The sequence below is a fragment of the Halichoerus grypus genome, chromosome 5 (assembly GCF_964656455.1).
Source record: "Halichoerus grypus chromosome 5, mHalGry1.hap1.1, whole genome shotgun sequence".
In the NCBI taxonomy this organism is placed as follows: domain Eukaryota; kingdom Metazoa; phylum Chordata; class Mammalia; order Carnivora; family Phocidae; genus Halichoerus; species Halichoerus grypus.
In genome coordinates this window covers 83,422,941-83,440,230 of record NC_135716.1, presented here as the reverse complement: position 1 = coordinate 83,440,230, position 17,290 = coordinate 83,422,941, and the positions used below count along the sequence as shown (strand labels likewise).

The 17,290-nt window shown below is 45.1% G+C and overlaps 1 protein-coding gene across 1 annotated transcript; it reads left to right on the top strand.

The window, feature by feature from the left end:
- Positions 1-7,515: 7,515 nt before the first annotated feature.
- On the top strand, positions 7,516-10,035 carry IVL (involucrin). Its single transcript, XM_036077176.2, has 2 exons — positions 7,516-7,553; positions 8,726-10,035. Exon 2 carries the CDS (start codon positions 8,749-8,751, stop codon positions 9,706-9,708), a length of 960 nt encoding a protein of 319 aa, XP_035933069.1. The 5' UTR covers positions 7,516-7,553; positions 8,726-8,748; the 3' UTR covers positions 9,709-10,035.
- Positions 10,036-17,290: the final 7,255 nt, after the last annotated feature.

Here is a 17,290-nt window from a genome sequence, read left to right as displayed (position 1 = left end):
ACTCAAGACTGGTATATCTGTCTACTTGGATGTCTAATGGGCATCCCAAACTTGACATGCCCCAAAGCGCTCACTATCAATCTTTTCCACAAAACGTGTGGTTTTCCCTATCACTGTGAATGACAGCTCCATCCTTACAGTCATTCAGACTAAGAACTTTTGAGTCACTGTTTGTTCCCATCTGTACCTTTTTTTATTTATTTGACAGAGAGAGAGAGAGCACACGCATAAGCAGGGGGAGCGGCAGGCAGAGGGAGAAACAGGCTCCCCACTGAGCAGGGAGCCCGATGTGGAGCTTGATGCAGAACTCAATCCCAGGACTCTAGGATCATGACCTGAGTTGAAGGCAGACACTTAACCAACTGAGCCACCCAGGTGCCCCGCATCTGTACCTTTTATCTAATTTGTTAGAGAATCTTACTGATTCCACTGTTAAAACACATCTGTAATCTGACCACTTCTCCCTGCCTCTACTGCTATCCCCCTAGTTCCAAGCCATTACTAAATTAATACAACTGCCTCATAGTTCTACCTGCTCCCATCCTTACCAGGGAGACCGCTTTCAAAGTAAGCCAGATGATGCCATTGCTCTGTACAGCACTCTCCTGTGGCTTTTCATCTCATTCACCATGAAAGCCCAAGCTGCTGCATGATTTCCGGCATTACCCACCATCACCCACTCCTGCACCCTCATCTCTTACCTCTCTGTCCCTTGTTCACACATGCCCAGATACAGACCTGCCAGATACTGGTTCCAGAACATGCCAGGCAAACTCCTGCCTCAGGGACATGGCCCCTGCTGTTCCCTCTCCCCACTTACCCTCACACTGATGTCATTTTCCTCAGGTTCTTGCTGTGAGTCTCTCCTGATTACTCCATTTAAAATAAACCATATCCCCTCCCCTAGTGCTCCACACACCTCTTTCTTGCCCTATTTTTCTACACAGTATTTCTAACATGCTTTATTTTCTGGGTATATGTTTATTTTCCTTGTCTGCCTCTTGCACTGGAATGACAGCTTTAGGAGGGTGGGGATATTCACCTGTTTTGTTCAATGCTGTGACCCTGGTACATAGAACATGGGCTCATGGGAAGCTCTCAATAAATAGCAGTTGGATGAAAAAAACAATAAGGCAGAAGGTGAAAAAGGTATATCAGCAGAGAGAATGGAATGCACAAAGGCATAAAGATGAGTAAAAGTGAACTCAGGAGAGCTGGGCCTGTCCCAACCCTGCCACTGACCCCCCAGTATGATCCTGCCTCTCTCTAGACTGTGTCATTCTTTCCAAACCAGGGCTGGACTCACTGACTGTGAAGGCCCCTCCAGCACCAGATCTCTTAGACCTGGATCCTTCACTGGGGAGGGAGGTGGCTCTGGGGTGACAGAGGCCAGAGGCTCCTGGGAGAAGCAGCAGAGGCCAGGGCACAGGGGAAAGAGGAGGGCAAGGCTGAAGCCCAGCAAGCAAGAACTTGCCTGAAAGGAGAAGCCCTGGACCTGCTTTTCTCGCCCAAAGCCCTCTGACCTCTCTCTCCCCTTCCTGCCCCCATCCCACGCCAAGCAGGCTTTCTAGTAAAACCTGAGTGGCAGGAAAATAACACTCCTGCAGTTTCCATCTTCCCTGTCTACACTTTGCAGCTCTCTGGCCTTCCTCTGTGACAACCGTGGGGATGCAACAGGACTCCCATATCTATCCCATTCAATGGGCATCTCTGTCATCAGTGGTGGAGAGAGAAGTTGGCCTGGGAACAGAGACTCCCTGCTTGGTGCCCTTGCTGGCTGCGGAACCACTGGTCAGTTGTTACACTACTCTGTCTCAGTCCCTCATCTGTGTCGTGCAGAGGATTAAGTTAGAAGATGAGGAGTATTTAGCACTATGTCTCATAAGCAGCAGGCTTTGCAGGTTTGTTTCCTTTGCATTCTCCCCAGGGAGACTCTTGCAGCCCTGCTCTGTTCTCACTTGCATCCATGCACAGGCCAGGTGAGTGCTCACATGGCATGGCATCGAAGAACACCTATCTCTCAGTTTCTATACCTGTTGCTCCATCAGATGGGACTTTCCTGAGAGCAGAAGCAGGAAGTTCCCCCTAAACCTAGGGTTTGCTGAGGTCACCAGTTGTATCTTCCTGACTGACTGGGAGGGTCGGGGGGCAAGCCAAGGCTCTCACCGGTACACTGGCCCATCTGGGGCCCCAGATGCCATCACTTGCCCTGACTCTGCACCGTGGCCTGGTTTGCTGGAGATAGGAAGCAGGTAGGCACATTTCAGGGAGGACAGACTGGGCACTGTTTTATAGTCTGGACCACACCAACCCATCTGGAGGCCTAAAGCAGCTGGACAGCTTCACGACAAACTGTCCACAAACACAGATTATAAAGGAGGTTAGAAAGAGGCCATGCTGGGGTTGCTCACAGGAGCTCAGTAGGACCCAAGAGAGGCAAGGAAATGCAAGCACTAACTCTTCCTGGTGAAAGCCTCTCCTTCAGGACCAGATATGTTACCAGGTCACCCCCACCACACAAAACTGCACACACTCACACACACTCCTACACACACACATGTGCATGCATGTACTCAATATGCACGTAAACCAGTTCAAAAGTCATTTTAAGAACAAATACTCCTCTCAGGAGGCAGCTGATGTAGGGTCAGGTGTCCCCACCCCCCACCACTCCCTAATTAGCAGGGGAGACAGAGGGATGGAGAGTGTAAAACCAGGAGGTTGGCCAAGTCCTGAGGTGTCCCTGCCTCCTTTGACTTGTCTGACCACTGGCAACCCTTCTTGGTAGACTGCACAGCTGGACTTTGTCCCTCTCTCCCTTTTTGTTCTGCACCTGCCTCTTGTCTCTGCTCTGTGATGTCCCTCCCTATTCCCTCCACCCATGGCCTTGTCACTCTTCTTGTCTGCCTTCTACCAGTTGTGCTCTTCTAGCCACTGCCTTCAGATCTTGCACACAGCCTGGGTGAAGTCTTACCCCAAGTGTTTTTGCCCATCGTCTGCATTCTCTGTGGTGGGCAGAGACCTTGGCATCCATCTCTGGCCCCATGGGGCTGTCTGTATACTCCTCAACTGTCACCTGGATTCCTTTTTTGTCCACATCAAGGTTAGACTCAAATGGCTGCCTCTCTCCTGCCCACATGGGGCCCCAGGCCCCTCCAGGAGCCATCATGCCTTAGGAATGCAATCCCATTTGGATTCCTCAGTGAGCCAAGCATGAGGGAACACAATCAGTCTTCACGGGGCCTCATGTGCACAAGGGAGACAGTCTCCTAGGCTGAGCTGAAGTACCGCCTGAGGCTCAGGAGCAGGCCATCCAGAAGGAGTAAATGGGGAATCAGATCTGGCTTCTGTCTCCACTCTACTCCCATGTACTATGGGACTTTGGGGCTTCAGGCTTCCCATTGGCAAAATGAGAAACTTAAAGCTGAAGGTTTTTGAATACGTTGCATCCTTTAAACTCTCTATGTAGGCCAGTAACACACTCCATTCCATCAGCAAATATTGGCCATGACTCTCAACAATAAAAAAGTCAGTTTGAGTACAGTCTATGTGCTAACCACATGTATTACCTCACCAAATCCTAACAGGAATAGAAGGAGGTATTTGTATCCCCATTTTATAAACAAAGAAACTAAGGACCATAGAGTTAATGTGACTTGTCCAGATAACAAGAGGTACAGTAAGATTCAAACCTGGGCCTGTCTTATTCCAAGGCCAGTGCCCAACCTTGAACAGTAACATCCTCCTGGTTGGATTAAGCTAAAATAAACACCAGCACCAGCCAGAAAGTAGAGTTTTCTATTCCCAGGACTAATGAGGGTCAACCCAAGCACATTTTGGCTGAATCTAGCCAGAGAAGACTAGCCCTTCTTCCAGAAAACCTAGAACTGACCACAATGGGGTCAGTCACTAAATGGCTGACTCATGGAGTTGGAAGATATCTGAGGTTATCTCATGCAACGTGTCACCGCCATGAGACACTCGGGCACCAGGGGAGGCAGCCTGCTGGGGAAGAGAGTCCACTGCATGGAGATCAGGATCATGTGGTTTCCAGCTCAGCTCAATTGCAGACTTTCTGTAGGTCCTTGGGCAACTCATATCTCCTCTCCAGACTTCAGTGCCCACCTGTCACTACAGGGGCTTGGACGCCTTGCAAGCACCAGGCTGTGTTAGGAAGCTCCTATGCACCAGGCACTAGATAAGGCCTTCCCCATGCATTAAGTCCCCTCAGTTCAGGCATGCTGCTGCATTCTGGTGCAGAGATTCAACTACAAAGAATGTGATTGCCCAAATAGTGAGCCCAGGGGGGAGGACACCCTGTCACCTGGAGGGGGAGGGCACTGAGCATCTCCTTTCCTCCACTACTGATAGCCTTTCATGCCTTTGCTCCTCTTGCTGTTCCAAGAGCAGAGCTGTGACTGGTTTTCTACAGCAATCAGCACTGGGGACTGAACGTGGGAACCAGCAATCCCACAGGACAAAGAGGGGAAGCCAGAGGAAGACAAACAGAGGCAAATGGAACACATCACCCTAACCAATCCAGAAGCCCAGGGAGGAAGAATCAGCCTCTTGGCCCTTTGTTGGTCTTATCTCCCTTCCTTGCCTTATTCCCTCCCAGAGCAGCAGATGGGCTCAAGAGGTGAATGAGGAGTGGAGGTCAGGTTCAGGAGGCTGTGAAGGTGAACAAGGAGGATTCAGGGCATGTGGGGAGCCTATCACTGAGGGTTGCAGATTGGGAGATGATGTCAGTGGCAGTGACCTGGTCAGAGGAGGAGGCCTATGGGGAGGAAGGACAAGTTAATGGCTTCAGAGAGTGGGGGCATTGCCTCACCAAGAAACAGTTTAGGCATGGATACCTAAGATGGGAACACAGGACCTCCTGGTCCAAGTCACCTTCCTAGGACCCTCTGCCATTACCCCATACTGCCAGCTTACTAAGAGCTATCCTTGACATCCTCCCTGCAAGGCAGTGAAATGCAGTAACCAATGCTCCCCCCCCACATCTAGGCAATAGTTCAAATGGATTGTCTCACTCGGAGAAAAAGAGAACCCAGCCAGTTTCTGCCTCTGCAAGAGAAATATCCAGGGCCTCCCTGGGTTAGGGAAGAGCTAGGGTCAAGACCTCTGCCATGTGTCATGGGATATGAGCTCATCCTCATTACACTGGGCGGGGGCTGGACAGTTACCCAGACTCATCATGTGCACCCGGGGCCTATGAGATCACTCACACAGACATTGAGAGAATCTCCCCCATATACATGCATCTGTGTCCCCTAAATGGGGCAATCTGAGGGCAGAGCATGGGGCCTCTGAGCCCCTAAAATGCTGGGGCTTCTCCAACCCCTCCCCTGCACACACATACAACCTCAGCTCCCCGCTCCACCCTTCTCCCCACACCCTAGATTTGCCGAGTGGCCAAAGGTTCACACACACTGTCTTCCCCCCAAAGCTCTCATTATGCTGTGAATCAGAGGGTGGGAGGCAGATCTGGCAGATAAGAGCCCCTAGAAACCCGTAAGACCGGTGTGACTTCCTTGAGCAGGGCCTGCTGCCCTGGGACTGACTGTCATGGGCTGGGGAGAGGCAGATTCCTCCCATGTGAGGTCAGCATCTGAGTGCAAGTCATGGGTGCCCATGTGAGGATGCTTGGTTAGTTCTTCATGGGGGAGGGGGAAAGCAGAGGGTGTGAAGAGGGCTTTCCCTACCTCAGAAGATAGCTTATTCCTGTGCTACAGGGAGGGCAGTGTGAGGTCCTGGGTGGGTTCAGGGAACAGATTGGACAAGGGTAGAGGGTAGTATTCCAGAGGAGGGAATGCTCCTGTCTTTTCAGACTGGGCCCCAGGCATATGACAAAATTAACACTATAAATAGATCTATTTGGGGCTGGGAGGGAGGTGCCTATCAGGAAACCATTGGGAATCAGGACACTCCTCAAAATTAGCCCCAGAAATGAGTATTTGCCTTCATATTATTCTAAAATTTCCTTTTGATTAGGTTGTAAAGAAGAGAGTTTAAATAAATGATGTCTACAAAATAAGCTATTACCCAATCATTAAAAAGAAAGGCAAAGTCACAATTTGATTTTGTTCATATACACGTGCACATGCACAATGCTAAAAGGTTTAATAGTATATTATCTCCAGGTGCTGAGATTCACCATTCATTCATTCCTTCAACTAATATTTATAGAGCACTTTGTATATGTGGTGGTTATGATAAATTCTGGGAACATGGTAGAAAACACAGCAGGCAAAACCCCTCCTTATGGAGCTTATTTTCCAAAGACAAAAAAGAAACAAGTGAACAAATACAAAAAGGGCTCTCAACTGTTATCAGTGCAATGAAGAGAACCAGAAGATAAGCCTCTAGGTAAGGAGTCAAGGAAGGCTCTCCGGCAGACCCCAGCACTTATCGGAAGCCAAAAGATACAGAGAGCCAGGAACCCTGCAGAAGCCAATCGGCCAAGAGAGAGCAGACACCAAGCCCTGAGGTGGGAAACCCTGGACTTGTCCTAGGAACTGAGGAAACCTAGTGAGGGTCTTTGAAACTATGGCAGTGAATTTGGATTCCAGATGAGCTTGGTCACTTTTGGCATTGAAGAGGGATAAGCTCCAACCCCCACCCTGTAGAGCTGCTTAAGCTATTTTTAGAGAATGATTTGGAGAAAGCAATGGATGATTTGGTTTTGATCTTTATACCTTTATGCACTCTAAGAAAATTATAGAAAAAAGCAATAAAAAGCAATATTTATTATATTATATATTTTATATTTAATACCTGTTTCTTTGTGTGAGTGGTCCATGCTTTGGAATATTTATGAGCATGGCTTTCTTGAGAACTTCTGTAACTACAAACTTGGGCATGGGACCTAGGCAGCCCTAGCTCACAGCAGAAGACCCCTATAAGCCTTCTACTTGACCCTTCTGGTCTAAAGTCTGACCCCCTCAGGACAGGATTTATTTCCATACAGAATGGAGTTATAGATATGTCCTGAGAGCAGATGGACTGTGGGCTAGTGGCCACAAGAATCCCCAGCAACCCCATCCCTTCATGAGATGTGATTCTTCCCACCTTGACACCACATACCCCAGCCTGAACATCCCATAGAAACACATAACTTTCCATTCCATGCCCTTGGAAATGAATCTCCAGGCCTAATTATCAGGATGACCTTGTTTTACAAGTGAAGAAATTAAGATTCAGAGAGAAGGCTTGGCTGAGGTCACAAAGCAATAGGAAAAGAGGACAAGTTTCCCAAGATGCTTCCCTCACCTTCCCATGCCCAGGTCAGATGAGTATCACAGGAGTGATGGAGCCCCCAGAGCTCTCTGTGTGTCTCCATGAAAAGGGGCCTTGAAGGGTTTTCTGCTTCAGGTGCCTGTGATGAGTCAGAAAGGGGCTGAAGGAAGTTGACCAACTTGAGTGGTGAAACCAGTCCATCTCCTTCAACCAGGGAAGGAGGTTGGGCTGGGGAACAATATAAAGGGCACCCTGGCCCCTGTTCAGCTCAGAACTCCACTAGAGGCCTCTGCAGCCGTCTCCACTTGAGTCTGGTAAGTATTAGCTGGGAGGACTGGGGCTGGCACCAGGGGCATCCAGCACACTAGAATGTGGCTAGGGTGGCCAGCCTGGGCAGGTGCATGGATCACTCTCAGGCTGGATTCAACTGGACTACCTGTCTTTCTAGGAGGGCTCAGGTCACTGTGCTGAAGGACATATATCATGGCATGGAAACACAGAAGAGAGAGCAATCCCCTCCCCTCCTGTCCCATCTTTCCTTGGTTTGATGTTTTGGAGTGTGTGTGTGTGTGTGTGTGTGTGTGAGAGAGAGAGAGGGAGAGAGAGAGAGAGGGAGAGAGAGAGAAGAGGTAAGATGGGGATGAGGGGGAGTACAGTCAATTTCTTCCCTGAAACTGTTTGATTTGGGCTGACCATGATTGTGCCTTCTTTAGGGGGGCAGGGGTTTGAGGGAAATGCATGTAACTCTTGTTGTACTGCAGAAGGGAGAATGGCAAAATGGGGAAAATCTTCTATTTGGAGAAACCCAGGCAAAGCAGAAGCTGGAAAATCCAACTTAGAAGTGCAAGACTTGAAAGAACTGGCTCCGCTCCCCAGCAACCTTCCAGCCCCTCCCCCCACCCCATCCCCCAAGTGCTAGGGCTGCAGCTAAACCTCTGAAGGTCATGAAAGAAACCCCTGGAGTTGAACAAGCCAATCTGCTAATTTTATAGAGGAGAAATCTGAGGCCCAGCAGGATTAAGTGACCTGCTCAGAAACATACAACCTTTCAGTGGGACAACTTAAGCTGATACTATGTTGTGTGAGTAGTCCAGGGTATGTGCCATGGACCACTGATTTTCTAGGACTCAGGAGCCCTCCAGGAGTACTCCTCTTTTCCTAGGGCTTCACCTCTTCCCATCATAACCCCAGAACTCATCTCTCCTTCTTGGTCAGTAGAGGTCAGAGTTAGGGGCAGAGGCAAGGATTAGGCAAGAAATGGCACCCAGTAACTCTGAAGACAGACCTCTTTGTTGGCTCTTTCTAGGAACAAAAGGTTCCTCCCCTTCACTCTGCTGCATCTGGGGAACACAGCCCAGAGTGGGTAGGAGAGCCCCAACCCAAGGAAAGAGAAAGGATGCTGAGAAACCAGGCCCTTCTGCAGATTCTGGGGATTCATCCACTCCCTCTGCCTTCAGTCACCCTTCTGATCCCTTCTGTTTTTCAGGTTGATCTAAAGCACCTTCCAGGATGTCCCAGCAACACACTTTGCCAGTGACCCTGCCTTCTGCCCTCAATCAGGAACCCCTCAAGCCTGTTTCTTCTCCCATCGATACCCAGCAGGAGCAAGTGAAGCAACCAACTTCACTACCAGCCCTGTGCCAGAAGATGCCCTCCAAGCTCCTGGGGGAGGTTCCTTTGGAGCATGGGGAGAAACACACAACTCTTGTGAAGGAGGTTCCCGAGCAACAATGTGAGCCACAGCAGCAGGAACAGCATCTGGAACAGCAGCAACAGCAGCAGCAAAAAGAATCACAGGAGCAGGAACTGTGCCTGGAACAGCAACAACAGCAGCAGCAACAAGAATCACAGGAGCAGGAACTGTGCCTGGAACAGCATCTGGAACAGCAGCAGCAGGAGCTACAGGAGCAGGAACAGCATCTGGAACAGCAGCAGCAAGAGTCACAGGAGCAGGAACTGCATCTGGAACAGCAGCAGCAGCAGGAGCTACAGGAGCAGGAACTGCACTTGGGACAGCATCTGGAACAGCAGAAGGAGGAGCCAAAGGAGCAGAAAATACAGCAGCAGCAGCAAGAGGAGCAGTGTGAGGAACATCAGGAAGCAAAAAATCTGGAGCAGCAGCTGGAGCAGGTGAAAGCACAAAGGGAGCAGCAGCAAAAGGAACAGCTGGAACAGGAAAAGAAGCTCTTGGACCAGCAACTGGATCAAGAGTTAGCAAAGAGAAATGAGCAATTGGAAAAGAAAGAAGAGCAGCTGCTGGAACAGCAGGAGCAGCCGCTGGAACAGCAGGAGCAGCCACCAGAGCCAGCAGAGCAGCAGGAGGGGCAGGTGGAGTGGCCTGCATTTGTCCCAGCTCCTGGCCAGGTCCAAGAGACCCAGCCAGTTCAGTCACTGAAGGGAGAAGTCTTACCCCTCACAGAGCAGCAACAGCAGAAGCAGGAGCTGTATGGCCACCCAAAACATAAGTAAGCACCCCCAGTATCCCAGAGGCTCTCAGGCCATCCCACACAAGTGAAGAGAGAGCCAGTGGCCTCACTAATTTCAGGTCCCCAGCCTGGGTGGCCTGCCTCATCTGTGAACCTGCCTGACTCTGTCCTTCTGTTTCTTTGATGGGGCTGGGGGAAGGGGAAGTTATTGTTCAGCAACCACCCCTAATGAACTCGGCCCCAACCTCAGGTGGCCAAATCCTCTGCCTAAGGAGACAGTTACCATACTAACTCTGACTTCATCCCCAGTATTATAGTTGAATCTGCGAGTGTGTACAATAATACAGAATAAATCCTGGAAGTCCTTGGATCCTGTATTCTCTTTGTCTTTTCTCCTCTGTCTCTCACCATATAAAAACCTGTGTGTGGGTCAATGGTTGCAACAGACTCTCTTGGCCAATTCCCAAAGGAGGAAAGACATCTTTAACCCTGCTCCCCAAACCACCCAATGTATTCACCAGCTCCTTAAAAGGAAACCAAACCAATACCAAACCAAAACAACTTCACTCTTGCACCTGAAAGTAAAGCTTGTCAATTGCTGATCATGAGCAGGGACAAGTTAATCTGGTTGGAGGAAGGAGGATCTGTCCACCTCAGTCCAGCACTGCCTTACACCACACACCAGGCCCAATCCTAGCCTCTGGCCAAGCTCAGTCCGACACCTCCGAGCTCCTCTCATTTCCTCACTTTGGGGATGGCTCTGGGAAGATACGAGGCTTTGGGGCTTTGGCTGGGTTCTGGTCCCTTCCTGGATGTTCTCTCTGTAGAATAGATTCTAAGAGTCTTATGGACTGTTAAGTCTACTTGGCTAAGGAAAACTTTAGAAAAGTGACAGAAGCAGAATTGAGCAAGGTGGGAAGAGGAGAGTCCCAAGACTGGTCCCAATCAGTGACAGTGACAGTGTTACTAAAGCACTAAAGAAAATAAAGGTTGGGCCCACTGGAATCATGAGAGTGCTCAGTAGGTTGGAGAAATACAGATCCAAGGCCACTGTAGCCATTACCCTCCCTGACATTTCTGTAGCCTTTACTGGCATCAATCACACCAGGACTTGGGGCTCTCTCCTTCCTGGGACAAACTCTGCCTTTAATGCTTCAAACCACCTGCCTTTAACTATTAACCTTATCATTTTAGGCAAGTTGTCTCAAGCCACCTAAAGCTATTTTACTACAGCCATGAGGATATGCCTGGGGCATCCTTGTTGAGATGTCCACAGGCAAAGGGAGAAGTAACCAGAAAAACTCACAGTATGCCCTCATTTTCTTTGGAGAGTTAGGTTTTGATGTGTGTGTGTGTGTTTTTAAATAGACCTTATTTTTTAGAACAGCTTTGGATTTACAAAAAAGTTGAGAAGCTAATACAGAGAGTTCCCATATATTCCACACCCAGTTTCTCATATTATTAACATCTTTACGTGGATATGGTTCATTTATTACAATTAACAAAACAATATTGATATATTAACTAAGGTTCGAGATTTACTCTAATTTCCTTAGTTTTAACCTAATGTCTTTTTCTGTTCCAGGATCCCACCTAAGATACTCCACTATAATTAGTCATCTTGTCTCCTAGGCTCCTCATGACTGACAGTGTCTCAGACTTCCATTGTTTTTGGTGACGTTGACCATTTTGACGGAGTACAGATGAGCTATTTTGTAGACTCTCTCAATTTGGGTTTGTCTGATGTTTCTCTTATGATTAGACTGAAGTTGTGGGTTTTTAGGAGAAAAAGTACAGAGGCAAAGTTCCACTGTCATCACATTATATGAAAAGTACATACTCCTAACATGATTTATCACTTTGATCTGACTGATGTAGTGTGTGTCAGGTTTTCCCACTGTAAAGTTAAATGCTCCTCAGCCTACCCCTCATCTCCCATCTTTCTGTAGTGTGTTGTTTGGAAGGAGGTCACTGTGTGAAGTGGGGAGTAAGCTCCCTGTCATTGAGGGTGAAGTATCAACATAAATTATCTGGAATTTTCTGTATAGGAAATTCGTCTCTTCCTTCTCACTATTTGTTTATTTGTTTATATGTTTAATCACTTATTTATATCAGTGTGGACTCATGAATATTTATTTTATATTTTGGGCTATAATCCAATAGTTATTTATTTATTTTCTTTTTTATTATGGTAAAATACACATAATATAAAAATTACTATCTTAATAATTATACAGTTAAATAGTATCGAGAACATTTATTTTGTTGTGCAACTGCCCATCTCCAGAACTCTTTCATCTTGCAAAACCGAAACTCTGTATCATTGCAACAATGGCAACCACCATTCTCCTTTCTTGATTTCTTTTTGTCTTTTTATGGGAGGAGGAGGGGAAAGGGTTAACCCATCCTTCCAGTCCCCTCCCCTCCGGCAACCCTCAGTTGGTTTCCTATAAGAGTCTCTCGACTTTGGGGAGGGTATGTGCTATGGTGAGCGCTGTGAATTGTGTAAGACTGATGAATCACAGACCTGTACCTCTGAAACAAATAATACATTATATCTTAAAAAAAAGAAAAGAAAAGAAAATAGTAGGAAGGGAAAAAATGAAGGAGGGGAAGTCGGAGGGGGAGACGAACCATGAGAGACTATGGACTCTGAAAAAAATAAAAAAAAGAGTCTCTTATGATTTGTCTCCCTCTCTGATTTCATCTTGTTTTTTTTTTCCCTCCCTTCCTTTATGTGCCTCTGTTCTGTTTCTTAAATTGCACATAGGAGTGAAATCATATGATAATTGTCTTTCTCTGATTGACTTAATTCGCTCAGCATAATACCCTCTAGTTCCAACCACATCATTGCAAATGGCAAGATTTCATTTTTTTGATGGCTGAGTATTATGCTGTTGTGTATATTTCTTCTTTATCCATTCATCTGTTGATGGCCATCTAGGCTCTTTCCAAGTTTGGCTATTGTGGACATTGCTGCTATAAACATTGGGGTGAAAGTGCCCCTTCGGATCACTACATTTGTATCTTTGGGGTAAATATCTAGTAGTGCAGTTGCTGGGTCCTAGGGTAGCTCTATTTCCAACTTCTTGAGGTACCTCCATACTGTTTTCCAGAGTGGCTGCACCAGCTTGCATTCCCACCAGCAGTGTAAGAGGGTTCCCCTTTCTCCACAGCCTCACCAACATCTGTCATTTCCTGACTTGTTAATTTTAGCCACCCTGACTGGTGTGAGGTGGGGTTTTGATTTGTATTTCCCTGATGCTGAGTGATGTTAAGCATTTTTTCATTTGTCTATTGGCCATTTGGATGTCTTCTTTGCAGAAATGTCTATTCATGTCTTCTGCCCATTTCTTGACTGGATTATTTGTTCTTTGGGTGTTGAGTTTGATAAGTTCTTTATAGATTTTGGATACTAACCCTTTATCTGACAAAACATTTGCAAAAATCTGGGAGAGAGAGAATCTTAAGCAGGTTCCATGCCCGGCACAGAACCTGATGCAGGGCTCGATCTCACAACACTGAGATCATGACCTGAGGTGAAATCAAGAGTCAGATTGAGCCACCCAGTTGCCCCATGACTTCTTTTTGTGTTTTCAAAAAATCCTTCCTTTCCCCTCAGATGCCAGCCTCTGGTAATCACCATTCTACTCTCTAAGTTCAGCTTTTTTGGTCATGAATAAGTAACTATGTATTAAGCTAGATAATATACATATAATTATGCATCACATTATATATCACTAAATATGATATAATATAATATAATAATATAATATAAATGTATATGACATTTTTTTTATCCATTCATCTGTTGACATTTAGATTGTTTCCATATCTTGGTCATTGTGAATAATGCTGCAGTGAACATGGTAGTGCAGATGTCTCTTCAGGTACTGATTTCATTTCCTTTGGGTATATACACAGAAATAGGATTGCTTGACCATATGGTAGTTTTATTTTTAATTTTTGGAGGACCCTCCATATTATTTTCCGTAAAGGCTGTGTCAGTTTACATTTCTACCAAAAGTGTACAGTGCTTCCCTTTTCTCCACATCCTTGCCAACAGTTGTTACCTTTTGACTTTTTTTAATAGCTATTCTAATGGGTGTGAGGTGATATCTCATCATGTTTTCTTTTTCTTTTAATTTATTTTTTTGTTTGTTTTATTTTTTTTATTTAAATTTTAGTTAGTTAACATATAGTGTAATATTGGTTTCAGGAGTAGAATTTAGTGATTCATCACTTACATATAACATCCAGTGCTCATCAAAACAAGTGCCCTCCTTAGTACCCATCACCCATTTAGCCCATCCCCCACTCACCTCCCTCCATCAACCCTCAGTTTGTTCTCTATCGTTAAGAGTCTCTTATACTCCATATCTGGGCTCTCTATTTTGTTCCATTGGTCTATGTGTCTGTTTTTGTGCCAGTACCATGCTGTCTTGATGATCACAGCTTTGTAATATAGCTTGAAATCAGGGAACATGATGCCCCCAGCTTTGTTTTTCTTTTTCAACATTTCCTTGGCGATTCGGGGTCTTTTCTGGTTCCATACAAATTTTAGGATTGTTTGTTCCAGCCCTTTGAAAAATGCTGTTGGTATTTTGATCAGAATGGCGTTGAAGGTATAGAAGGCTCTGGGCAGCATAGACATGTTAACAGTGTTTATTCTTCCGATCCATGAGCATGGAATGTTTTTCCATCTTTTTGTGTCTTCTTCAATTTCTTTCATGAGTGTTGTATAGTTCCTAGAGTATAGATCCTTTACCTCTTTGGTTAGGTTTATTCTGAGCTATCTTATGGTTTTTGGTGCTATTGTAAATGGAATCATTTCTCAAATTTCTCTTTCTACAGTTGCATTGTTAGTGTATAAGAAAGCAACTGAGGTGATTAACATAACATAATAAATAAATAAATAAATAAATAAATAAATAAATAAATAAATAAAAGAAAGCAACTGATTTATATGCATTGATTTTGTAACCTGCCACATTACTGAATTGCTGTATGAGTTCTAGTAATTTGGGGGTGGAGTATTTTGGGTTTTCCACATAAAGTATCATGTCGTCTGTGAAGAGAAAGAGTTTGACTTCTTCTTGGTCAATCTGAATACCTTTTATTTCTTTTTGTTGTCTGATTGCTGTTGCTAGGACTTCTACTACTATGTTGAACAATAGTGGTGAGAGTGGGCATCCTTGACGTGTTCCTGATCTTAAGGGAAAGGCTTTCAGCTTTTCCCCATTGAGGATGATATTCGCTGTGGGTTTTTTATAGATGGATTTTATGAACTTGAGGAATGTTCCCTCTACCCCTACACTCTGAAGAGTTTTAATCAAGAAAGGATACTATATTTTGTCAAATGCTTTTTCTGAGTCAATTGAGAGGACCATATGGTTCTTCTTCCTCCTCTTATTAATGTGTTCTACCACATTGATTGATTTGCGAATGTTGAACCACCCTTGCATCCCGGGGATAAATCCCACTTGGTCGTGGTGGATGATCCTTTTAATGTATTGTTGGATCCTATTAGCTAGGATTTTGTTGAGGATTTTGGAATCCGTATTCATCAGGGATATTGGTCTAAAATTCTCCTTTTTGATGGGGTCTTTGCCTGGTTTAGGGATTAAGGTAATGTTGGCCTCATAGAAAGAGTCTGGAAGCTTTCCTTCTGTTTCTATTTTTTGAAACGCTTCAAGAGAATAGGTACTATTGCTTCTTTGAATGTTTGGTAGTATTCCCCAGGGAATCCATCAGGCCCTGGACTCTTGTTTTGGGGGTGGTTTTTGATCACTGCTTCAATCTCGTTACTGGTTATTGGCCTATTCAGGTTGTCAATTTCTTCCTGTTTCAGTCTTGACAGCTTATAGGTTTCCAGGAAGGCCTCCATTTCATCCAGATTGCTCAGTTTATTGGCATATAGTTGTTGATAATAATTTCTAATAATTGTTTCTATTTCCTTGGTGTTAGTCGTGATCTCTCCCCTTTCATTCATAATTTTATTAATTTGGGTCCTTTCTCTTTTCTTTCGGATAAGTCTGGCCAGTGGTTTATCGATCTTATTAATTCTTTCAAAGAACCAACTTCTAGTTTCGTTGATCTGATCTACTGTGTTTCTGGTTTCTAATTCATTGATTTCTGTTCTAATTTTAATTATATCTCTTCTAATGCGTGGCTTAGGCATCGTTTGTTGCTTTTTCTCTAGTTCTTTAAGGTGTAGAGTTAGTTGGTGAATTTGGGATTTTTCTATATTTTTGAGTGAGGCTTGGATGGCTATGTATTTCCCCCTTAGGACCGCCTTTGCAGTATCTTATAGGTTTTGGACCGATGTGTTTTCATTCTCATTGATTTCCATGAATTGTTTAAATTCTTCTTTGATTTCCTGGTTGACCCAAACATTCTTGAGCAGAGTGGTCTTTAGCTTCCAAGTGTTTGAATTTCTGCCAAATTTTTTCTTGTGATTGAGTTCCAGTTTTAGAGCATTGTGGTCTGAGAATATTCAGGGAATAATCTCAATCTTTTGGTATCGGTTGAGACCTGATTTGTGACCCAGTATGTGGTCTATTCTGGAGAAAGTTCCGTGTGTGCTCGAGAAGAAGAGTATTCTGTTGTTTTAGAGTGGAATGTTCTGTAAATATCTATGAGGTCCATCTGTTCCAGTGTGTCATTCAAAGTTCTTGTTTCCTTGTTGATTTTCTGCTTAGATGATCTGTCTATTGCTGAGAGTGGAGTATTGAGGTCTCCTACAATTAACGTATTGTTATCAATATGACTCTTTATTTTGGTTAACAGTTGGCTTATGTAGATGGCTGCTCCCATGTTGGGGGCATAGATATTTACAATTGTTAGATCTTCTTGTTGGATAGACCCTTTAAGCATGATATAGTGTCCTTCTGTATCTCTAACTACAGTCTTTAGTTTAAAATCTAATTTGTCTGATATAAGAATTGCTACCCCAGCTTTCTTTTGAGGTCCATTGGCATGGAAGATGGATCTCCATCCCTTCACTTTCAGTCTGGATGTATCTTTAGGTTCAGAATGAGTCTCTTGTAGACAGCATATGGATGAGGCCTGTCCTTTTATCCAACCTGCAACCCTGTGCCATTCTATGGGAGCATTTAGGCCGTTCATGTTGAGAGTGATTATTGAAAGATATGAATTTATTGTCATCATCTTGCCTGTGAAGACCTTGTTTTTATAGATTGTCCCTCTAAATTTCTTTTCTATATCACTCTTGGGGTCTTTCTCCTTTTATAGGATCCCCCTTAATATTTCTTTCAGGGCTGGCTTAGTGGTCACATATTCTTTCGGTTTCTGCCGGTCTTGGAGGTTCTGCATCTCTCCATCCATTCTAAATGACAGCCTTGCCAGATAAAGTATTCTTGGTTGCATATTCTCGTTTAGTACCCTGAATATGTCTTGCCAGCCCTTTCTGGCTTTCCTGGTCTCTGTGGATAGGTCTGACTTTATTCTGATATTCCTCCCTCTATACATAAGGAATCTCTTCCCCCTGACTGCCCTTAAGATGGTTTCCTTGTTTCTAAGATTTGTGAGTCTTACTATTGGGGTGTTGGCCTGTTTTCCTTGATCTTGGGAGGGGTCCTCTCTGCCTCTAGGACACAAATGTT